The sequence below is a fragment of the Prionailurus viverrinus genome, chromosome B3 (genome assembly GCF_022837055.1).
Source record: "Prionailurus viverrinus isolate Anna chromosome B3, UM_Priviv_1.0, whole genome shotgun sequence".
Lineage (NCBI taxonomy): Eukaryota > Metazoa > Chordata > Mammalia > Carnivora > Felidae > Prionailurus > Prionailurus viverrinus.
In genome coordinates, this window is record NC_062566.1 from 36,257,676 (window position 1) to 36,281,239 (window position 23,564).

Consider the following 23,564-nt stretch of genomic DNA (forward strand, 5'->3'; position numbering starts at 1 on the left):
GGGGCTTCCCCAGGAATAGGGATATATGGAAGATAAGTCAGGTTTTATGGAAATAGAATTTGTAGTCTTATGGTACTGGGGAGTACCTTTGACCTATTTATCTAGCAAACATGTCTGTGTAATCTGACATTGTCATAGTCTATTTTTTTCCTGTGAGATGTCACTCACATAATCCTGACTGCAAATACAGGGTCCACTGTGTGCTCCTCCAACTCTGCTTGGGACTCTAGGGGGTTCCCCAAAAGCGTAGGTTACCCAAGAGCTTAGATACCATCTAGCTTAGGTACTCCGTAAAGTTTAGGTGCTGTCTAGCTGTAGAGATAAGACATATATACTGGAAAAGACAAGTAGGTCTCCAGGAGACTTGTTATTGTCCCTCAAGAGGTCACTATGGACAGGAATGGTCAAGAAAGACTTCATGGATACTGTGGGGCTTGAGCCAGGTATTAGAGCAAGGGAAGAATGTAAAAGTACACCAAAGAAGAGAAGCCTGGCAATGAAATAGCAAAAGGGGAGAGAGCCAGGACATAGCAAGAGAGCAGTGTGGGAACGGTAATGGCTCAGAGGTCTAGAGAAAGAGCACTTGGTGACTTGTGGGTAGGGAGACTGGATTGATTCTGACTCCAGCATGCTAAGAATTTCTGGTCATCCAATCAAAGAATCAACTAGAAGAATATTTACGACACAAGAAAGGTTCATCACTCACCTTCCTTCTCTTTGGAGAGTTAGACATTTGTGTGAAGTTAGTAGGTGGGCTTGGTCTGGGGTCTGACCCAGCTTAATAGGTCCTATTGCTGGTAGTCACCACAGAAACCAAAGAATCGAAAAGCAGATTGTGGGGCCTGTTTCCTTTTGGGTAGAACTGTGAAAAGCTGCCGAAGCTTTAACTAGTAGCAAAAATTAATCTGGGGCTCTAAACCGTAGCGCACATTGTCCTCCAGTCAGGCAGATTCAGCATGATGTGCCTCAGCTGTCAGGTTATGATGTGCTTGTGAGCAGACACTAGTTCTTAAGACTTGCCTCGAAGGAGGTAAAAGAGAAGTGAGTAGTGTAGTTTGAAAGGGACCAAAACAGTATTTCAGACTTCTTTGTGATTGCTCTTACCTACTAAAAATACAAAATCCTCATTTTAGCATCCTCCAAAAAAAAAAAAAAGAATAGAAATTGACTTAAATGTTAATGATGTCTCTGAAAATCATGGTTAACAGGGAATAGGGAACTCTGGTATAATACTGGTGCTCCCATGAGTTTTAATTTGCCTTGTTTAATATTAATATCAGGACTTTCAACTTGGAAAATGTTCCTTTTCTAAAGCATATATAATAGAAAAAGATCATTTTTTTTTCTTGAAATCTTCTCTGGGGAGAGGACTGTCTTAAACAATCAGGAGCATTGGTCATTTTTATTTCAAAGAATTTATTCAGTCTCCAGATTCACATGCCACTTTGTTTAGTGACTATATTCATACCCATTTAGTATTTTACAGGACTCATGGCTGGCTCAGTCAGGAGAGCATGCGGTTCTTGACCTCGGGGTCCTGAGTTCAAGCCCTATGTTGAGGGGAGAGAGTACAATAGTGTTTCATAAATGTCATTGAAAAAAAAATAGTGTTTCATAAATGTCATTGATACCTTCGGAAAGTCTTTTTTTTTTTTTTTTTTTTTTTTTAATGTTATTTATTTTTGAGAGACAGAGACAGAGTGCTAGTGGGGGAGGGGCAGAGAGAGAGGGAGACACAGAATCCGAAGCAGGCTCCAGGCTCTGAGCTATCAGCACGGAGCCTGATGTGGGGCTCGAACTCACAGACTGTGAGATCATGACCTGAACTGAAGTCGGATGCTTAACCAACTGAGCCACCCAGGCACCCCATCTTCAGAAAGTCTTTTTAAAGACCCTCTTAAGAAGGTCCTATTTCCAAAATTTTCATGTTTGATTCATTCAGATATGGGTAAAGGCTATCATTACTTGTATAAATGTCTATTTCTACATTCTAAGAAACCTTCTCCAAATTTTTAACAACTTGTCCATTGGGTGTTGAAATACCAAGGAGCCTGGCTGAAAAAGGAGAGAATCTTAGCTAAAGTGGAGAACTTAGGAGAATGGGAAGTAAGCACCAGTTCTTTATGTTCATATGAACAGCCCTGGCATTAAACCCAGAGATTTAGGCAAGAGAACCAGACAGAGTTTTCTCCGAAAAGCTTTCCTTTCAAGGGTCCAACAAGTTTGCAGCTTGACTCCCCTCCACCATCTGGCATCTTTGACTCATCCACACCTTCTGGCCCTCACATTCTCATTTCCCATGTGTCAGCTTCCTGGAAAGGACATGTCTTATGCACCAGCTATGCCACAGCCCTCATCACCCCCTTCTGGACTTAGTCATGCCTCAGCAAGAGCTGCTTCCTATTCCAGAGACAGGAGTAAGGAGGGGATGCTTGGGCCTAGGGCTGTGCTGGAGCTGTGGCTACTGTCCAGGGGGCAACACGTGGAGGGCGGATGAAGGGAGCAGACCCCAACCTCCACCTTACACAGGGCTAGTCCTCTAACCTTGTTTGGCATGGCAGCAGCGGTCTCAGTAGCTAAGCCGAGGACCCTGCAGCCATATGCTTGCCAATGGTCAACTCCTGGGCTGTGGCGCTGGTCCCCTCTGAATGAAACGTGGGCTGTGTTGATAACAGTCAGGGGATCTAGGCTCACAGTACTTACTAAGAGTCAGGGCTCCTTCTGCTTGCTCCGGGTAGCTGGGTGGGGATGGGGGTATGGGATGGAGAGAATCCTTAATCCTTCATTGGCAGCATCATGAGATCCTGCTAAAATTGCAATCATATTTTGTGGGGGATTAATTTGTCTCAGTTTAGCTCCATATCCACTGGCCATTGAAGCTGCATTAAATTATTGTGCCCTCTGTATCAAGGGGCAGACGATGCAGGCTAGTCTTAGGCAGCCCTGAGGAGCCCCCAGCCTTGGTTCCAGATAAAGATGAAATATTTGGGTTCAATGATAAACCTTCATCCTTCCAAAAAACACCTGTTTGGACCCTGCCTAGCCTGCATCATTTTGATGATTGAGTTTGGTAGCAGATTGAAATGAAGTAGCTATTTCCTTTGGCTTTCCTGGCAGACACTGCCCACTGCTTCCAGTGTGTGCACTGTAGGTGGTGGGTGTGGGTGGCCCTGTGGGTGGGTGCCAGGGGGGAACTGCCCCCCACCCGCCGGGCAGTAAGCAGAAGCAGGCAGAAGTCTGAAGCTGTAAGCCTTCCACACTGACTTGCAATGTTCCTTGTACTCCAGGTGCTGCTGTTTCTTTAAGAGGAAAAGGAAGAAGACTGCCCAGCGCCACAAGTGACCAGTGCCTCCCGGGAGTCCTCAGGCCCTGGGGACTCTAACTCAATTGCACCCGCAGCTCCTGCCATTTTTCATTGGAAGGGACTCCTCTATGGGGGAGGGTGGAGGTCCAAACCAAAAAGAAGAAAACAGATGCCCCCAGAAGGAGCCAGTGCAGGCAGCCAGGGCCCAGTGGGTCAGTGGCCATCCCCGCCTGCCTACAGCTCTGAGCAGGTCCCAGAGCTGCGGCTCCTCCACTGCTTGCCCTCGGGGCTGCCTGGTTGACTCTCCTTCCTATTGTTTACAGTGAAGGTGTCATTCACAAAAACTCAAGGACTACTATTCTCTTCCCTCCCATAGTTTACTCCCGGTTCCTGCCCCACCCTCAACCCTCTCCAGCATAAAAGCTAGTGAGTTAAAGGCTTTGTCTGCTGAAGGAGCTCAAGAGGCTGGGGGTGCGGTCAAGAAGGCAGGGGGAAGATGGCAGGCCTGGCAGGAGAAGAACGTTCTCCACCTACCAGGTGTGCCTGGCAGTATGGCTCCGTCCTCTGTGCCTCTGCAGCCTCCATCCCCAGCTGGCCACGGGGTGCAGGTTCTTGCCACCCTCCCTCCTGTCAAGTTACACTGTCGGACACAAGCTGTGAGAAATCTGCAGTCTACTGTCCCTGCGCGTTGGCATTCTTCGCTCTCTTGACAAGCGAACTCTGTTCTCCAGACGGTAGTAGGACAATGCAAATTGTTCTGAGCAAAGGAAAAAACTGACTTTATTGCACTTTTAGTTTTTTTTTTTTTTAAACAAAAAACATGGCAGATGCATATTGTGTCTGGTTATATTGGGAGTTTTACTTTTTTCTGTTTTGAGGGGGATGGGGCCAGCCAAGCCATTCAGAGAGAACATGGGTCCAGAGGACATTCTCAATGGAAAAAGTTGGGTCTGCAGCACCCAGAAGAGAAGAAGCCAAACTCTTGTCATTCTGAGTAAACACTCAGGTTGGCAAAGAAACATACTTGAATTTTCATTCATCTTCTCAGCTGCTGAAGAATGTCCCTACCAGAGCCTCTTGACCTCATCAGCCTACAGTTTGGACCGCCTAGCTCTCCAGCACATGGGATGAGCCAGCCAAGCCAGACTGACCAGGAGAAGGAGATGCTTGACAAAAAAATTGGAAATACCAGTTTCCTCCACTGCCAGGGACTTCCAACTAAATAGCCATGTGACTTTCTTAGTGACTTGGGGGACAAAATTAGTGATGAAATGGCCACCGCCATATTGCCACTAGTGGACAAGAAGAGGAGGACTAAGTGAACCCACCTTCCAACTGCCAGAAGAACCTCAGGATTTGGCATCATAGGGCCAGGAAATAAAATCATTGTGTACTGTCTGCCCCGATAGCTGAGTGATAGCATTTGGGCTGGCCTGCCTTACCAGGCACCAGACACCTGCAGATCTCCCAGCAGGTCCACAGCAGCATGCTTAGGACTGAGCACGTGGGGCTGTATAAACAGGAAGATAAGATTGGCTGGTGCTGGAAAATTCCAAGAGAAAGGATACTGAAATGAAAGGTCTGAAATTATCTTCTCATTTGGATATAGACTCCTTCCAAATAAGATGGCCATGTACCTAGAGCGTGTTTGCCCCAGTCCACTGTCTGCCTCCCCATGTGGGTTAGCCACCTGATCTACTACCATGAAGAGTCTTGGTTCTTCGTTCACTGCTTGGAAAGTAATGTATGGAGTTAATGTTACTGTGCTCAATTTTCATTTGAGTTCAGTGGCTTATGTAAACAGTGACCTCTTTCCAGATGTGATAGAGGAGCAAGAACCACTTACATCAGGGAACAAGGCCTTGTATCTGGGAGTAGAGAGAGCTAACTCACCAAGGAGGACAGTGGCTGGTGACTTAGTCTGGTGGTTTTGGGAACTCCGAAATCATTGCCTCTGGCTTGAGATGGAGGGCCGTGTTTTGGACCGGAGGATGTGGGGATACTTTCTGGTAGTTGGCATTTCCTGACAAGTCCCTTGATGTATCTTACATGGAGCAGAGATAGCAACAGTGGCATGGATCAGAGTTACTGGGCTTTACCTGTTCCATCGGGCCTTGGCTAGGAAATACCATTTTACTGGCTTCAAACCTGCTCAGCTCATGTAAGGATTGTAATCTTTCATTTCTTTAAAAGAAATTTTCCTGTATACAAAACAGAGTGGCTGGGAGACACAGTGTCACATCCCTTTTCCACAAGGATTTTGAATATTGAGGTTTGCTTCCTTGATAATACCTAGTGGTTAAGGCACCATCACAGAAATGTACAGTTTCTCAATTGGCATTTGGGCAACTCTAACTTCCTGTATAGAAACTTTAACTTCCTTTTCCCTGTGTAGAAAAAAACCCTTGCCTCTCAAGGGATGGCAAGGGGAAGTAGTGACAAAGCCTCTAGCATCCTGGCACTCCACACCCCACTAAGTGCCTCCCACCTCTGCTTCCACAAAAAAGCAAAGGCATTGACCAGCTTGGCTCAGGGCAAGCCCCCCTGCAGCTGAGTTTGTGACTTTTTTTGGTCTTAAATGTTTTAAAGGCTAGCTCTTGAAGGGTTAAACCTAAGCAGTTATGGGGGGTCCTTCCTAATGCACTGTTCTCATTCTCTGCACCACCCCCCCCCCCAAAATCTCTTACTAGGTATCTGCTTTTCATAACAAAGGCGAAGAGCCCCACATCCCTCTGGCATGTAGGGTAATGGTGATTCTTCCAAGGCCATTAACACTCCAAGGTGGTCCCAGGCCTCTGAGAGATCCTATTGTGATCTTCCTGAAAATTAAAAAGTAAATAAAAAGACTACCTAAGGAATAATTTGGCCATCAGTTCCATCCCCACCAGCACATCAGGGCTCCCTCTTCAACCCTGTTGCTATAGTTGCTTAGTTCTGTGTCTCAGCCGGGTCCCTGAGGTTGGGCACTCCCTCCTCCCACCACCCACCACCCACCCAAATCCACTCACTATAGTTTTAGAACTTTCTCCATTTCACAGCATGGTGCCTAAGGATCTTTTTCTTTGGGATTGATGCAGTTGCTTCTGAGTTAGCAGTAAGTACTAGCAGCGTTCACTCAAAATATTCTTAATAGTATGCCATTAGGAGGACGTCTCCCAAGCCCTACGGTCCTTCAGGTATTGCATCCTGAGCAGATTAAGGCACGCAGGCCAGGAACCCACCAAGGCATAAGCGGTCCTTCTCTTATGACCGGAGGATGACCTATGTCTGTGCAATCAAGCAGCTAAAGGTTGATCACTTACACACACCTTGGCATTTCCCAGTGGTCTCACTCTGGACTCTGCAAGGGTGGGCAGTGTGCCAGCAGCCAGTGTGCTTTCCTGACAGCCTTAGTGAACATTCTGCTATATTGGGTCTGTCTAGAAGTAAACAGGGTCTGAGAAGGTACAAGTCAAGTGACTAGGCTAACCTCCAGTTAAAGATCCATTTCACTCTGGAACGCAGAGGCAACAGGGGACAGCAGAATCCTGGGCTTTTCAGTAGAAATGTTGATTTGCCTGTTTTATCTGCATGAATTCCAGGTACAAAGAAACCACCTCTGCCGTTAGCCAGAAGAGGGTCCATCACCTCTATATCCCAGCTTAGTTAGTGCACTGGAAATGGACACTGATAGTGCATATTCATTGTTGATTCTCCGTGTTAGTAACCTCCTTTAATGTCAGAAATATGCAGTGATGGTCAATGTATGTCAGATTGGTTACTAAAGATCATAGCCTTAACTTTTTTGTATGCAAAAGATAGAATTAATTGCCCCTGTCAGCAAGCATGGCTGATGTTTCTCAAAAATAAGTACTTCCATGACAGCATAGAAAGCATCTCAAAGGAACTTGGTCTTTTGATGCATCTCTCCCAATTCCACATGCCTCCTGTGTGTCCCAGTCACCTCCATTTTCATACTGAAACCAGTTTTCCATTCCCAGTGAATTGCCCTGACAGTGTCGTCTCCAGCGTCAGCCACATTAGGGCTCGAATTACTCAGATTGGGAGCTTACAGCGCCATACAGCCAACATTGCCTTTGCCAGTCCACTGCCACTGTCCCCGCCATTGCCCCAATGTGGGCAGATGAATTCCAGCAACCCTTAGGGAGCCAGGATAACCAGGCACCCCATCTGGATTGGCCATATATAAGCACCAGGCACTTGTTTTGGGGGCTCTTGTTTTGGCAACTCCGGGCCTCCAGGAAAGCCCTGTCTAGAAATTGATGGCCAGTGATTCCCAGTCTTCCTATGACGGGTTGGCAGGAATCAAAATGGGATTCCTATGGTTTTATTGTTTTGGGGGGGGGAGGGAGGCAGCGGAGGGGTGGCTTTGTTTCTGAATAAAGAAGAGAGGAAACTATGGCCCTTCTGAGGGTTTGCAGAGTTTGAGCAGTGTTTTAGCCACAAATAAATCTTGGAAGTCTTTGATCAATTAAGCAGTCTTAAAAACATGTTTTTCATAACTCCTTTTGCAGGTGACTGAGTGCAAAAGAATAGGTTTCTCCACTGTATTCAAAAATAGTAGTAGGTTCCCTGGATATAGACTGTAGTAGTTGACAAATTTCCTCAAAAAGCAACCAGGAAGTCCACTCCAGTATTTGTAGATCAGCTTACAAAGGAAAAAGTGAACATGTACTCCATATATTTCTAGTTTTGTTACCAAACTTGATGTTATAAAGAAACCTCAGTTCTGTGGACAGAATTTCTTTTGTCGCTTTTCTTTTACTCCTCGCAATCTTATTTCCGGTGCCATCACCACCTTCAGAGTCTCAGAGCAGAGGGTTATCCTTGGTAATAAATGGGGGTGCAGTGCAGTCATCCCAACAACACACACAGGAAAACAGCTGTTCTGACTGCCTCTTCCCTGCAAACCCCCTCTTTCAGGGCAGGTGAGACATTTTCAGTGTTCCTCTTCATGAGCTCCAGACCAAATCCCAGGCCAGCCCTTGCACTGAAAGCTTTTGTAAGAGGTTTATCAATCTGTTAGGAATGTCTCAGGAGAGATGAGCCATTTCTTTGGGGGGAAATCTATTTACAGATGGGTGTGTGGTTGCGCTTGTATGCCTGTGTGTGTGTATATGTGCGTGCATGCGCACGTGGTCTCATCTGTGCATTTCACTTCCATAAAGACTCACAGGCCAGGCTGCTGGGACCATGTGTTTAGGAATATCCTCGGAAGAAAACAAGTAACAAGTGAGCTTCTCAAACTAGTGTCACAGCAGGCTGGCTCTGGGAATGAGCCCCATTTATCAAGCAGAAAAGTAAACAGCAGAAAAGATAGAGATGAAACCAAAAATATTATAACCCCCCCAATGGAAAATAATGTTGATTCATCAATTCCCATTGGATATATTACATGCTCTAATTTATTATATTATTATTTTGTCTGTTTCTTTAATCTTTGCCCATTGTACTTTTAAAAAGATGTTGGGATGTTGATTGCAATTTTTTAAGACTAGATAATGTATAAATCAGCTGTGGAAATCAGTTTTAAATGCTGTGTGGATGTGTCTGATTTGTTGTTAAATGCCTTTTTTTTTTTTTAACTTTTTGTTTTATTTTAGATATGTGTTGTTGTTTCATAAACCCCGGCACTGGTCGCAAAGCTCAGCTGTGAAAATGAAATTTGTAGTATTTTTTAACATGAATGTTTATTTCAAGTGTATTTGAAATGGTTCCTCTGGGAGAGAGATTTGTACACCATTAGGAAAAACTCCTCTGCAGAGGAAGTAAGCCGCCTTTGGAGAAAACGGAAAATGGGTCTTGATGTGTTATCTCAGAGTAGCCCATTTCCTAGGGCACCATGGAAAAACACAAATGTGATCTTTAAGTATACCTCTTCCCTAATTTGGGGAGGAAAGGACTCAGTTTGCACCCTTTTTGTATGTAAAATAAAATGTCTTACCTTTCTTGACTAATTTTGTTTGGTTAGTTGGTTGGTTTGTCTGGTTTTAAATTCCCCTGGCTCGTCTGTAACTAAGAATCCAGCTAGGATTACTTTGATAGGATTCAGGGCTCTAGTGAATGAAAATAATGCTTGATACCTTGGCATTCTTGCTTCATTCCTTTGGGTTGAACATTGCTCTCTCCTGCTGGTCACTTTATTTCTGTTTATTTATTTGTAAGTTTATTTGTTGATTTGAGAACCAGAGTATGAGCAGGGGAGGGGCAAAGAAAGTGAGAGAGAATCTCAAGCAGGCTCTGCCCTGTCAGCATGGAGCCCCATGCAGGGCTCAAACCCAACAAACTTTCAAAACCCAAGAGTTGGATGCTTAACCAACTGGGCCACCCAGGTGCCCCCATTTTTTTTTTTTTTAATTTTAGAGAGAGCATGAGCTGGGGAGAGGGGCAGATGGGGAAAGAATCTTTTTTGAATGCTTATTTTTGAGAGAGAGAATGAGCAGGGGAGGGGCAGAGAGACAGACACAGAATCTGAAACAGGCTCCAGGCTGAGCTGTGAATGCCAGGCTTGAACTCACCAGCCGCAAGATCATGACCTGAGCGGATGCTCAACCAACTAAGCCACCCACCCAGGTGCCCTCCCCCCCCCCCCCCCCCCGCGAGAGAAAGAGAATCTTAGGCTCCACATTGAGTGTAGAGCCCGATGCTGGGCTTTAATCCCCTGACCCTGGGATCAGGACCTGAGCCGACTGAGTCACCCAGGCGCCCCCTGTTGGTCACTTTAAATATTCCTGGCAGAACGTGGACATTCATCACTCACATACTGGTTCCTGTATCCCTGTGGTTCTTAGGTGGTAGAACATCAGGAAGTTAGGATGTACTCTGTGGAACAGCTTTGGAATAGCTTTATAATGCTCTACTAATGAACATCTGCACAGGGGATAAAACTATGATGTGCAATTAAAATCAAATATATATATATATATATATATAGCCACAAAGTAACTGTCAATCGGCATGATTGGTTCCAGCTTTTTTGTTACTACTCAATTACTACTTGATTTGTTTTTTCACTGGGTAGGCAAGTAAGCAGAAGACACTTAAGATCATCATGAGAGAAAAACTTCACACCGAGAGCATTTTATCCATCAAGCTTTTTTTTCCTTTCAAAAGTGGGGGGGAGGTGTGGAGGAGGCAGGTTTTATGTGTTTTAGCATTAGCTCCTCAGGTGGAGGCTACTTTGAAAAAACATAGTTTGGTAAACATTTTTTCTCAATGGCTATGGAGGGCATGAGACCAGTGAGTGGGGAAAGAGGCCTGACCAAAAAAATGGTTGGAGGATCAGAAGATCAACTTTCTCAGTGCAACAGTTTTACCTAGGAGAACCTTTACCGGATTGAGGTGTGAGGATTAGAAACAGCAAACATCACTTGTGTTTACATGAGAGAACTGTGGAAACTTTGCAGCCTGACTGCACTGACCTCAGTGTAAGCAAGGACAAATTAATGCCAGTGGCCATGCATAACCTCAAACTTAGGTCAGCACCTCATAAAGACAACAAATTGCAGGGCTCAACTAATTGAAAGGGAGCTGTGCCTACCTAGGATTTGGGCTGTGAAGACCAAGACTTTCTATATTAAGCTTCGAAAAGTGATTTAAGGGCACTTGGGTGGCTCAATCACTGAAGTGACCAACTTCAGTTCAGGTTACGATCTGGGGGTCGGGCCTTGTGCCCTGACAGCGAGCAGCCTGCTCAGGATCTTCTGCCTCCTTCTCTCTGCCCCTCCCCGCCACACGCACGCATGTTCTATCAAAAATAAACATTAAAAAACAAAAACAAAAAAACAGCATTGAGTGGGGCGCCTGAACCCAGGCCGTTTCACAGGTATTATTTCCCACCTCAGTACTAAGTATGACGTTACTGCAACCAAAATTTGTTGAACACTTAGCCCTGCAGCAGTGTTGGTGGAGTTATATACAAAATCAGTGCAACACAATCCGTTGCTCACGCGCACACAAAACGGTTACTTGGAAAAATAGGCAAAGAAAGGAAGTGAAGAACCAGAGTATACAATATTAAAGCGTGCACTGACTCATACATACAACAGTAAGCACGGTAAAAACCAGAGAACAGGTAGTATAGTGAGATGGACTAAATCAAAAAGGGGTTCGAAGCAAGTTTTACAAGACAAGTAGAAGGAGCAGTATAAGGTCATGTTCTGGGTGAGCACAAACATGCCCCGAGTTTGGGGAAGCTACCATATTTAAACCCAAACTGATGGTGGCTAATGCTTAACTGGCCCAATTCGGAAAATAACAAGTGCCTTCTCTCCCGCTATCCACCGTCTTCCAAACATAAACTGACCCTCCAAAAGACTTCCACTCCCACAAAGGCAGAGCCGGCCAAGGGACCCTTCGCTCTACATGCTGGGGCTTGTAGTCTCCTCGGAGACCCAATCCGCGCGCTCTTCAGGGCCGGGCGGTGCCGCCTTCAGGGATCCTCTCCCCGTGGGTGGGCGTTGGCTTGCGGGGGAGCCAATGAGGCCACAGTAACGTGGCAGCCACCCCGGAGCCCGCGTCTCAGCCAGCAGGGTCCGCGAGGCGGGCTCCGCCCCCCACGGGGACCTACTACACGGCGCCGACCTAGAGGGGGGAAACAGGCCTCGCCTCCTGCCAGGAGGCCTGTAGGAGCCCCGGTTCCCCCCGCGGCCGCGCTCGGTGGAGGCGCCGGTGCCCACGTTGACGCGTCCCCACCCTCTTCCGGCCCTCGGCTGCCCGGGCCGCGCTCGCTTCGCCCGGTGGATGCTGCGCCTCTCCGAGCGGAACATGAAGTTGCTCTTCGCCGCCGCCCTCATCGTGGGCTCTGTCTTCTTCCTGCTGTTGCCAGGTCCTTCCACGGCCGACGAGAAGAAGAAGGGGCCCAAAGTCACCGTCAAGGTCCGTCTTCCCCTATCCCAACCTTCCTGGCAAGGCCCACCCTCGGTCCCCCGGGTTCCGGCTTCGGCGCCGCTGGTTAGCGGTGTCCGAGGCATTTAGGCTCCCGGAGCTCAGGCCCAGGCGTCCTCAACTTTGGCTCAGCCTCTCCCTAGGTTCTCGGCTGTGGCCTCGTGGCGTCCGTGCAGTCCTGCTCGTTGAGACCGGAGAATGCTCGGCTCCTCCCCAACACCCCAGCCCTTGCCGCGATTCAGGAGCCGACGCCGGGCATGTCCAGCTGGGGCTGCCACTGTCAGCCTCAGAGCAGTCTTTTTGCAAATACTGTCCAGCGCTGGGGAAATGGTGAAAGATCACGTCTGCCAAACAGAATCCTTTCTTTACTTGGGCCAGATTTTACCCACTTCCAATTACAAAACACAACAATCTAGTTTAAACGTGCGTGGCAAGCTTAGGCTCGCTTCTTTATGGTTTTTTGATGTTCATTTCTAGAATCTGTGCTCATTATTTATTTAGACTAAAGGTGGTTTGGCACGCTATAATCTTAAGGAGAGCGCAAACATTTTCTAGAAGGGTCTGGAGTCTTCATTAGATTCTCATGGTAGAGTTTTTGTCACTACCAAAATCAGGTTCGGAATCACTGTTTTCAAAATACCGCTCTGTTCTCTCCTACCTTCATTGTAGCTTCTTGGCCCCTCCTTTCCCTAACAAGGTCCCTTTAAAAAGGCTGACTTTGAAATGGTGTTCTTCCTCAGGTGTATTTCGACCTGCGAATTGGAGATGAAGATATAGGCCGGGTGGTCATCGGTCTCTTTGGAAAGACTGTTCCAAAAACAGTGGACAATTTTGTGGCCTTAGCCACGGGAGAGGTAAGTGACCAGAGCAGAGGTAGTCAAACTCAAATGAAGTGAAATTGGCAAGTAGGGCTGGCAGGAAACTGAAGTGCAGAGCGTGGCCCAACTATACCAGGAGTACTGCTCCTGTGAGTACCCTCACAGAGTACTGCCGACCCATAGTACTGGGAACCACTATTATCACATCTTGCGGGTTTTATAAACTGAATTCAGAAATAGATTTTTTTTTTTGAGAAAATTGTTTATTATTTTTGTTTATAAATTTTTTTTTTAACCTTTATTTATTTTTGGGATGGAGAGAGACAGAGTATGAACGGGGGAGGGGCAGAGAGAGAGGGAGACACAGAATCAGAAGCAGGCTCCAGGCTCTGAGCCATCAGCCCAGAGCCCGATGCGGGGCTCGAACTCACGGACCACGAGATCGTGACCTGAGCTGAAGTCGGACACCTAACCGACTGAGCCACCCAGGCGCCCAAGAAAATTGTTTATTTTTAAGACATTTCAGTAGTCAAGGAAAAGCAACCAGAACTTTCTTTTAAGGGTGAAGGGCCCAGAGCTTCCCAGGTTTTAAAGAAACAGTAGTGCCCCATTTAAGAAAGTTTGTATTCCTCTTAACTCTAGAGAACAAACTGGTGGTTACCAGAGGGGCTGGGGTTGGGGGACGGGTGAAATAGGCAAAGGGGATTAAGAGTACACTTAACCATAATGGGTGCTAAATACTGTATAGAATTGTGGAATCACTATATTGTATACCTGAAACTAATATAACATTGTATGTTTTTATACTGGAATTAAAAAATTATCAAGGAAAAAAGTTCCTATTATAACTTTCCATTGAATTAGGTAACTTTTTGATGTGATTTGATCAGTTTTCATGCATCTGTTTCTATGATTAGAAAAAAAAAAGAGAGGAAAGGTGGAAACATTATGTGAAGTAGAATTGTGTAAAGTCTGGGAATTATATAAAGGCAGAGGAATGTGCAGTCTTAGCCCCTCTCCTGGATCTGTGTGTTCCATGCCTCGCCTGTGGGAACTGTTCACTCAGTGGCACATGGAATGATGAATCTGGTCAGCAGTGGTATCTCTTCCATGATGAGTTGTGGGCTAGGCTCTTGCAGGGCCTACTTAATATCTGCCTGTGCCTCATGCCACCTCTCACCTTTTCATTCCCTTTTCTAGAAAGGATTTGGCTACAAAGACAGCAAATTCCATCGTGTGATCAAGGACTTCATGATCCAGGGTGGAGACTTTACCCGAGGAGATGGCACTGGAGGTAACCTCAGGTCGTCTGGGCTATAGGATCTGTTAATGCAACTTCCCACAGGGGAGAGCTGGGCTGTGTTGGGTAGACAAGGCCTCATTTTCGCCCAGGTTCAGAGACAGTACTGGCACCTGCATTGAGACCAGCTGCACCCTTCTTTGTACAGGGAACCCAGTACGAGAGGAGAAATGAGGGGTCATGTGGATCTTACCCCGCTGACAGACCTGGCAATCAAGGCCTGCAGCGTTGATGACTTTTCTCTAAATACCCCCTGGGGGGAAGGGAAGCAAAGTGTACCATGTGGGTGATTCTGGGTCATGCATGCAAAGCCTGAGTGGGCAACCTTGGAAGCCCCAGCGGGGATGGGAGCAGCTGCTCCCCTTGGCAGTCTCCCACCAGAGACCACTTGGCAAGAGCCAACTCAATCTCCCCTTTGCATTACTTGTACACATAGGACAGAGAGACAAATAGCCTGGACTTACCTAACCCATGGGAGGGCTCACCGTACTTGGGTGCCCAGCATACTCTTCCCTCAAGACTAAGGCTGCCCCTCACCCCATCAACAGATATCTGTCGGGACAGGCTTTATGGTAGGTGCTGGGTGCAAAAATCAGGGGGACAGCAACTTGCTTTCACTGCTAAAGAATGGGATGAGTTGGGGATTCTGCGTAGTAGGTGCCCGGCCTATGGTAAATCAATCCGGCCATTTTCAAAGTGCCAACAAGCAGAGGAATCACTTCCTGGCCAAGCTGATCAGGAAGTGGCCTTGTGAATATGAGGGAAGATTTGAACTGGGGTCCTGGCTGGGGAGAATTTGGACAAAGAGGCAGGGCTAAGGTGAACCCAGCTATGTTATGCCACAGGAGCTTGGCTGAATAATGGGGTCAGGGGATGGAAGTAGAGCACATGCCACACTGGGGTCCCAGAGTGGTGGGCCAGGGCAGACCTGGCAACCTGGGCTTTGTCCTGCATGAAGTTCCACAGAGGACTTGAATGGAAGACCCAGTCGCAGAGAAGTTTTAGGGAGGGTGATGGTGGCAGTTTATAAATTTAAGATGCTCACAAGGGTTCTCCAGCATACTCCGTTACCCCTCTGAGCATTAGCTGTACCTGCAGTGGGGGTAGCAGGAGTGCAGAGGAAAAATGCACAGCTAACGGGGGTGAGAACCATATGGACAATGTGCAAAGGAAAAGGTGTCAAAAGAGTAACTGAAGTCTGGAGGGGAAGACAGTATGTTGAACTTTAATTCGAGCTATTCATCTGAGTTTGGGAGTCCATGTGTGTTGGGAAAGTGACTGAAGTACAGATGTGGGGACATCCTGCAGTTGATCGAGATTTACAGAGGACTCTGATCTTAGCCAGCACTCGAGCCAGGAGTCACTGCAGAGGGCAGGGTTCCTCCCTAGCCTGGGCATGAGATGTCCCTGTCAGCATCTAGTGACTCTCAGGTTCAGACTTCCCCACCTACTACAGTCAGAAATACCTCCTGAAGAGCAGCTGTCCAGAACCACTTCCCAAGTGGGGTCCATCCTCTGGAACCACAGGGTGAAAATAAGGTGTACTGAGGAAGGAAAAGGAGTTTTGTAGGCGAGTCTGAAAGGTGTTGGGTAGGGGCGCCTGGGTGGCTCAGTTAAGCCTTTGACTCTTCATTTCGGTTCAGGTCATGATCTCATGGTTTGTGAGATGCATGCAAACAGCATGGAGCCTGTTTGGGATTCTCTTTCCCTCTCAAAAATAAACATTAAAAAAAAAAGGTGTTGGGTAAAACAAGACAGGATTTCTCCTGGAAGCATCTCTGAGAACTTGAAGGAGGATCTCTGAAATGGTGTAGGAAGGAGTCTGCCCAGCTCCCTTTGTCATTCACCCTCTGGCCTCGGACCCCTCGTGGAAAGACACACCACACACATCAACAGGCAGTTTTTATTTTGTGTTCATTAATAAGAGGTTCTTGATTTTCCAGAACCCAAATGGCAGCCCCTCCCACCTCCTCTCAGTATCTTTTGTGCCATTAGGAACAAAAGCTGTCCTCTTCTTCTGGAGAGCTCTTACCCTCCCATGTCCCCTGCTAAGCACCTCTCTCCACCCAAGTCCCTCAAAGTTCCTATGGCAGACCTCTCAGGCCATAGCTAAGGGTAGCTGTTGGTCTGTGCCTTATTTAAAAGCCACTAAAGTCTATTCTAAAAGTAATCGATCAGGTGAGCTGTTCACTAAATCAGCCTGGCATCGTTCCCCACTTGGTCTGTCAGCATGATTTGGCTCCAAGACCAGAGGGTAGGAAGAGCACAGCTTTTATGTCCTTATAATCCATTTGAGCCTGGCCTGGCACAGAGGTCGAGTCCCTGGAATCCTCACCCCAAAGATCTGCTTGGTTTGGGCCTACCCAGCTCCCTGACCTACTCTTTCTTCCCAGGTAAAAGCATCTATGGTGAACGCTTCCCTGATGAGAACTTCAAGCTAAAACACTACGGGCCTGGCTGGGTGAGCATGGCCAATGCAGGCAAAGATACCAACGGCTCCCAGTTCTTCATCACTACGGTTAAGACAGCCTGGCTAGATGGCAAGCATGTAGTGTTTGGCAAAGTTCTGGAAGGCATGGTGAGTTTCAGGGGCTAAACTTGGGCAGCTCTCATCAGGAAAGCACCGTATATTTTATCGTTTTCCCAAAAGGGGACCCAGATTCACACCAGTGTTCATGTTTACAAACTTGGGGGGAATTAAGAACTACCCTACTACTCTATGCCCCCAAGTTCTCAATTCTTCCAGCTCCAGGCACAGGCTCTGGAGGAGGCCTGTTGAGGCTGTACAGGTGCAGGTACCACCCTGACTTGTACAGGACATGGCTTAACATGATGTCCCTGAGAAGCCACTTCGTGCCCACTCCCCCGCCACCTTTTTCTTCCTCCTTGCCCTTAGCTCAGCCTGGCTCATACTTCAGGGATCAAAACTATTGCATTTTCTGGGTTGTCCCTGCCCTGTCACCTGGCTATGCTTCTATTAGGATTTTGGTGCCTGGAGCTTGGCATGCTATTCATGTGGGCATCTCATCCCTCCCTAGCCATATTGTGAGGCCTGTCTCCCTTGAGAGGTGGACCTCCTGACCTCTCTGCTTTACTGCTTCTGCCTTCCTTTCTAGGAGGTAGTGCGGAAGGTGGAGAGCACCAAGACAGACAGTCGGGACAAGCCCCTGAAGGATGTGACAATCGCAGACTGTGGCAAGATCGAGGTGGAGAAGCCCTTTGCCATCGCCAAGGAGTAGGGCCCCAGGGACTTCTTCCCTTTGAGCCACCATCTGTGCGGCCCTGTTGCCCTCCAGGGAGGGGGTGGGGTGGGTGGGTAAAGATGGCCTGCCACACGGCTCCGTGCTGCACTGGCCCTAGTGCTGGCATCTGACTGAGTGGACTCTTCACCTCACATTCCATAGGCCTCCAGGCCCGGTTTTGTAACAAACTCCTATCCATGCTGACCAATAAAAAAAAAAAGGTGGTTTGTTTTTTTTTAAACCAGTGTGGGCTGAGTTCTTGGGCCTCCAACACCTGCTCAAGTCTCTGTCCCAGCATGTCTGGGACTCTTGGGGCAGGGGGTGCCGATCCCCATCTGAGGCTCTGGTCCGACCCCTTTCTCTAGACACTGCCTACAAAATTTCAAGCAGGAGCTTTTACTCCTCGTTTCTAACCTTTGCCACTACTGTGCGTCAACCTTTGCTTGTCTCCTGCCCCTTTCTGGGGTAGGTGAAGAAATACACCAGTCTCTTTTCAAAGCCTACCTCTAAATTGGACTTCTCCCTTTATTCCTTATCCCCTGTTGTCCCTGCCCTGGCATCTGGGGTGGTTAAATCCTGGGTCCGGGCCAAGGGGGACCCAGCCTCTGAGAAGGGGGCTCATACACTGAGGCACATGCCTGTCCTGGCAGGTGGCCCACAGACCTCTGGGCTGGTCAGGGCATCGGTGGCAAAGGAGCAGAGTGACAGGGACCCTCGGACTGGGCTTTAGCTGAGCTGGTGCTGAAGCCATAGAGGCCCTGGAGCACACCATTCACCACCATGTTGGACAGAGGCTCTGTGGGACAGAAGGAAAAAGGGAGGAAGGGGTAGGAGACCACAGAGAAATTGATGTAGAACAGGCCCAGCCTCAGGCCTGCAGCTCCTAGAGCCCCTGTGCCCATAGGCTCAGCCCCCTCCTCCGGAGCAGGAGTCCCCACCAAGGCCAGAGGTAACAACAGTTGGCCACCCCAAATGGGGCCTTGGCTTTCCTGGCTCACATCCTGTTCACAAGAGCTTGGTAAAGCCAAGCAGGTGAAGAATGGAGACCAGGAAAGCCAAGTTTATTTCACCATGTCTACCTCCCGAAGGAGAATAGAAAGCAGGCTATAGGAGCAGCAGGATAGGTGTCGCCCCAAAGGAGGGCATTAGGAGGGAGATATTGCCTGGGGGTCCTGAGCTGAAAAATGGCAAGTTCGCCCCTGACTCCCACCCTGCTACCTAGGCCCTAAATATAGATTATAGGTCAGAGCCCATCCCCCCCACCCCTCACCTGGGGATGGAATGCAAACGTAGGGATCCATGCAGAAGCTGATGACAGGCCGGTGGTGGAGCTGGGAGCTGGGGGGGGGGGGGGGTAGGGGAGGGGAGAGTCATAACAGTGGAAGAAGAGGCGAGACAGGGGCAGGGTCTCCTATCAGGTGGAGACTAGGAATTAAGATCACCAAGCACCCAAAAAGGGAAGGTGAGTGAGAAGTGGTCTCAGGAGGCACCAACAGAGATACCTGGACTGTTGGGAGAGGCCAGACACCGGCAGGCACAAGGCCACTAGGGGGCAGCCTGAGTCGGGTGGGGATTGGGGGCGGGGGGGGGGTGGGGCTTCCACTTGCCTGCTGTTCTTGGGCAGGAACTCCCCCAAGGCGCTGAAAAGAGGAGACCCGCTGTGAGCGGCTGTCGGGCTAGGAGTTGGGGGGAGGCACGCGCGCGTGAGGAAGGGGTGGAGACACGCAAGCCCAGCACCACACCTCCCAGGGGACCACTACTTCTATTTGTAACAAGCTCAGTTCCGGAGGTAGCTGGGGTAAACCAAGACGGTCCAAAAAACAGTCCCTGTGCCCAGAGCAAGAAAGCTAATGAGGGAGGCCATATCTCAAGGAAGAATCAGGCCTTTGCCTCCAAAACCTTGCCTCACCTGCTTACTTCAGGGAGCCCCTGTCCCCTCCACACTAGGGCCCCCCTCTCTTGCCTGGCCATGGCCCCTAGAGGTGCTCACCCCCAGTTGCTGGCCTTAGGGTCTGTGGAGAAGTGCCGAAGGCTCAGGAATTCCAGTAATTCCTTGGGCACATCCTGGTTCAGGTACAGGACACCCTGGGGAGGAGAACAGAGGAAACCTATAATCAGACCCAGCTATTTAACATAGAGCCCAGTGCAAAATGGAAACGATGGGGGCCTTCCCAAATGACTAAGCCAGAGCAGAGCATTAAACCAAGTTTGGGCCCTTCTGAGCCCTGGGCCCTGAGTGACTACATGAGTCGTATGCCCAGCAAGCCAACCTGGCCTATAATCTGGCATCACTGTGTGGGGAAGAGGGGGGGTCTCCACCCAAATCCTCATCACTGGGGGTAGCACACGCTCTCACCCTGGAGGGAAGAGAGCTAGCTTTCAGTGAACTGAAACCACCTGCCTCCGTGTTACCTCATTCCCTTCTATCAGTACTGAAAGGGCTGTTTGGACCCATTACTGTTCAGAAAATTGAGGCTTGGGGTAGTAAATAACATGCTTAAGATGTGGGTCTCCTTCATTCCATGCCCCCGCACCTCTCCCTCTGGGTCGCACCTCTGCTCCAGCAGGCTGGGGAGCAGCAGAGTGAACCCCATGCACACCTGGATATAGGCCTCCAAGCCCTGCCGCCGCTGCTCCAGTCCTCTGGTCCTCCAGTTGGGCAGGCGTTTTGAGGGGAAGTCGGGCACTTTGTACAGTTTCTTGATCTGCCAGGAGGTTACCGCGGTGCCATCAAAGCATCCTGATTGAGCCCTCAAGCTCACTTCGGCCTAGCCAAGAGTCTCTACCCAGGCCTCCCCGCCCCCACCTCCAAGACCCTAATGAGTGATGGTTGGGACAGGGTGGAGAGAGGCCCCAGCACCCTCCTCCCCCAAACGCCCGAGGTCTGGCCGGCCACACATTGGCACCCATAGTACAGGCTGCACCCTGCCCCTTTGCGCCCACCCCGCAGCCCGCAGGGAGGTCTGTGCCCAGGACAGGAACTGGGGCGGTAAAGGGGGTGGCAGAGACTGGGGCCGCAGTTCGTCTCCCAGGAGGTGGGCAGGAACCAGGCCGAGGTCGGTGAGTCGGCGGCTGAGCCTCACCCTCTTGTGCAGCGCGTGGAACTCGCTGTAGCGCCTCTGCACGATGTGCCTGCGCCCGCGGCACAATACTTCCACTCGGAACACCTGGCGGGCGCGGGCGAGCGGCCAGGTGCGCGTGAGGCCCCGCAGGAGGGCTCAGCAGGACCCGCGCCCGCAACACGCCCACCCTCCCGCACGAAGCGGCCTAGGAACCCCGCCACTCTCCGGAGACCCTCCCACGCTCCTCACACGTTTAGGAAAGGGGGAGGACAGAGCCTCCCCTCAGTTCCCTGCAGTCCCTTGTGAACCTGGACCGCCGTCCACGGAGCTGGCACATCCCAGCGGCCCGAGACCCTCAGCAGGCCGTCTTCTGACGGCCTGACCTGCCGCGCTCAGACGCCCCAGCCCAGGCGCGGGGTCCCCACTACATTCGGCGCGGGGGAGTCCGGCGGGTCCCCGCGTACCTTCCCATCCACTGCCCCCCGCTCACCATGTGGCCTTTCTCTGGGCTTTGCCTGGGATCCTCGGCCTCAGGTCCCACAGACGGGATGTGAACTTCCAGCATCCGCGCCACGGCTCGAGCCCCTCCGAGCGCAACGCTCGGAGCGCGAACTCTCCTGGTGTAGATCACCGACCCCGGCGAGCCCGGCCCCTCCTCCTCGGGCTCGCAGGCCCCGCCCCAAGATGGCCCCGCCCAGGGCGTTCCCTCGCGCCGCCGAGTCCTGTGAGGGGCTGATTAGGCAGCGCGGGGGGAGGTGGGACAGGATACCGCCCCTCGAGTCTAGTGGGCCGCAGGTGGGGACGCTTCAGCGGCGGAGAGCCAGCCGTTTGTCAACATTTTTTGAGTGCCCGCTAACAGCCGTAGACGAGCCAAAATTTCACCTACTTTTTATTGAGCGCCTAGTAAGGACTAGAGCCTGTGCGCGCTCGGCAGGAAGGGACGCGGGGCCCAGACCTAGGCGCCGACCTTGGGGGCCAATCAAGGATGTTCTTTGAGATCCTCACACCCTTCCTCTAGACCAGGCTGCCCCCCATCTCCTTTCCTCCACCTTTCACCTGGACGCGGCCACGCCTGAGGAGGGCTTGGGCCAATTTCTCTTTGATGTCCACCTCTCCCACCATCCACAAGCCCCTTCATTTCATTCATTCATTCATGCATGCATTCATTCATTCATTCATCTTTCAGCCCCAACCTTCTTCAGATCCAGTTTGCCTGGATGAAGCAGTTTAGGGACCTGAGCTCTGCTTTGAGGGTCAGATAGCTTGGATTTCCTGAACTGTGTAGACCTGTTCTCATGTGCAAAATTGAATACTATGCCTAAGGAGGGTGTATGGAAATGGAGATGATCCCTGTTAAGCCCTCAGCATAGCAGGTGCTGAGAAACCGGCAGCTTGAGGGCTTGTCCTGGAGGCAGAGGTGGGTGGTGTGTGTACAGGGCAATAAACGGGGAAGAGGGACTGTGGGAGATGGCACTAGGCTGCTACTGCCCACCCCTCTGGGCAGGGCCTTCCTGGGTATGTGGCAGGATTTAATCCAGAACTCTCTGACCCCTTGGGCTAGAAAGGGCCTCTGCTCCCCTACTAAGCCCCCCGACACTTCAGCCATAAGAGATCTGTCCCATTCAACAGAGTCCTCAACTCCCCTGACTTCCTCCAACAAAGGCCTGAGCAGACAGTGGAGGGAGGGAGGGCTGGAGGCCTCAAGGTGGGAAGGAGGAAACAGAGCACCTGTCTTAGGGGTAGAGGCTGGCAGTTGGGGGATCACTGACTCCCTCCCTCCCCTGCTAGTGCAGAGGTGCTTCTGAGCTGGAGCAGAATCTCTCCCCACCCCCCACCCAGTTCTGCCCCTAGAGAGAAGCTGAGAGGGTGACCCCAAAGAAGGCAAGCAGGTCTCACCAATATTATGCCCCACGCTTTCTTCCCCCAAGTTCCATCTCACAAAAGCCCCAGAATCAGGAAGGTGAAACTTCCCGGAAGGGAAACCACCCACTGTGAACAGAAGTGCTGAGATTTCATTTCCTTGTACTTTGGAGCCCCCACACTCAAAGACCCTGTTCTCCTTGTCTACTGACCAGGGGGTCCTCTCCCAGGACCTCAGACCTCTAAGCTTCTCGGTCACCTGTCCTAATGACTGCCCTACCATCTAGAAAACTGCTACATCTCTTAATCGACCTCCCTGTTTTTCCTTGCCTCCCTCTCTCACACAAGGTCCATTGTCTACCTAGCAGCACAAACCACCATCAAAGCAACTGCTTCAAACCTTATGAAGGCTTCTTTCGTGTTGTACTTTGAAGAAAACATCCCCTCCCTACCACAATCTACAGAGCTCTAAGTGACCTAGCCCAGCCTCCACCTCTCATCTCATCTCCTCTCCTTCCCCTTCGTGTACCCGGCCCCAGCCAGTGACCTTCCAGTTCTTCAAGCCCAACTCGCTCTTTCCTGCCTTAGGGCCTTTGTGCCTGCTGTGACTCCTCACCTGGTGGGTTTAGCCTAGAACTTCCAGCTCTTGGCCTAAAACTCACCTCTTCAAAGAGACCTTCCTTCCTGTCCACTTACCCTATCATATCACCCTGTCTCTGCACTTAGTTACGTAGTTACTGTTTGTTTATTGTGGGTCTCCCTGGTTTTCCCGACTCTGCCCCAGGCTCTGAGGGCCATCAGGCCAGTGTCTTGTCAGTGGTTGCTGCCCTGGCACCAAGAATGTAAGAGACGCTCAAACATTTGTTGGTTGAAATTCGCCTTTCTGACTGAATAGGGGGAGGAGATGTTGGGAAGAGGCTGGGGAGAGGAGGGAAGGCCTGGGAGAGAGGCAGGAAGGGAGGAGTTAGAGGAATAACAACAGGAATCCTCTGCCCACCTTCAGATCCGGACACCTCTCATCGTCCCTCCGTCGCAGATTGTTGAACACACCTCATTTATATGCTTAGTTTTCAGGTGTTCCTGAGATGCCTC

At 49.8% G+C, this 23,564-nt stretch overlaps 3 protein-coding genes across 13 annotated transcripts in view; 2 read left to right on the top strand and 1 right to left on the bottom strand.

Moving 5' to 3' along the window:
* The window catches only part of CSNK1G1 (casein kinase 1 gamma 1), a 160,591-nt gene extending 154,521 nt beyond the window's left edge, over positions 1 to 6,070 (top strand). For all 8 annotated transcript variants that reach the window (XM_047862288.1, XM_047862287.1, XM_047862285.1 and 5 more), the window contains one exon: positions 3,288 to 6,070. In XM_047862288.1, coding sequence (XP_047718244.1) covers positions 3,288 to 3,342 — 55 coding nt within the window. In that variant the 3' untranslated portion in view covers positions 3,343 to 6,070. The remainder of the gene's footprint in view (positions 1 to 3,287) is intronic.
* A 5,924-nt stretch (positions 6,071 to 11,994) lies between these two features.
* Positions 11,995 to 17,791, top strand: PPIB (peptidylprolyl isomerase B). Its single transcript, XM_047864094.1, has 5 exons — positions 11,995 to 12,181; positions 12,931 to 13,044; positions 14,209 to 14,302; positions 16,702 to 16,886; positions 17,425 to 17,791. The coding sequence occupies exons 1-5, from the start codon at positions 12,047 to 12,049 to the stop codon at positions 17,545 to 17,547; spliced, it is 651 nt and encodes a 216-aa protein (XP_047720050.1). The 5' UTR covers positions 11,995 to 12,046; the 3' UTR covers positions 17,548 to 17,791.
* On the bottom strand, positions 16,198 to 21,253 carry SNX22 (sorting nexin 22). Of its 4 annotated transcripts, none has more exons than XM_047864096.1 (7): positions 21,103 to 21,253; positions 20,634 to 20,717; positions 20,151 to 20,255; positions 19,541 to 19,635; positions 19,158 to 19,190; positions 18,821 to 18,888; positions 16,198 to 18,346 (listed from the first exon to the last, which is right to left on the bottom strand). In XM_047864096.1, the coding sequence occupies exons 1-7, from the start codon at positions 21,175 to 21,177 to the stop codon at positions 18,225 to 18,227; spliced, it is 582 nt and encodes a 193-aa protein (XP_047720052.1). In that variant the 5' UTR covers positions 21,178 to 21,253; the 3' UTR covers positions 16,198 to 18,224. The 4 variants fall into 4 exon arrangements, with proteins under 4 accessions (XP_047720052.1, XP_047720051.1, XP_047720053.1 ...); XM_047864095.1 differs by having other exon boundaries at positions 19,158 to 19,226; XM_047864097.1 differs by lacking the exon at positions 20,634 to 20,717 and having other exon boundaries at positions 19,158 to 19,226.
* Positions 21,254 to 23,564: the final 2,311 nt, after the last annotated feature.

Coding starts and splice junctions, on each gene's coding strand:
- PPIB (XM_047864094.1), top strand. CDS start 12,047: ATGCTGCGCCTCTCCGAGCGGAACATGAAGTTGCTCTTCGCCGCCGCC. Junction 12,182..12,930: donor GGCCCAAAGTCACCGTCAAG/GTCCGTCTTCCC, acceptor GTTCTTCCTCAG/GTGTATTTCGACCTGCGAAT. Junction 14,303..16,701: donor CCGAGGAGATGGCACTGGAG/GTAACCTCAGGT, acceptor CTTTCTTCCCAG/GTAAAAGCATCTATGGTGAA.
- SNX22 (XM_047864095.1), bottom strand. CDS start 21,177: ATGCTGGAAGTTCACATCCCGTCTGTGGGACCTGAGGCCGAGGATCCC. Junction 19,636..20,150: donor GCTTGGAGGCCTATATCCAG/GTGTGCATGGGG, acceptor TCTCCTCCCCAG/GGTGTCCTGTACCTGAACCA. Junction 18,347..18,820: donor CGTTTGCATTCCATCCCCAG/GTGAGGGGTGGG, acceptor TCTGTCCCACAG/AGCCTCTGTCCAACATGGTG.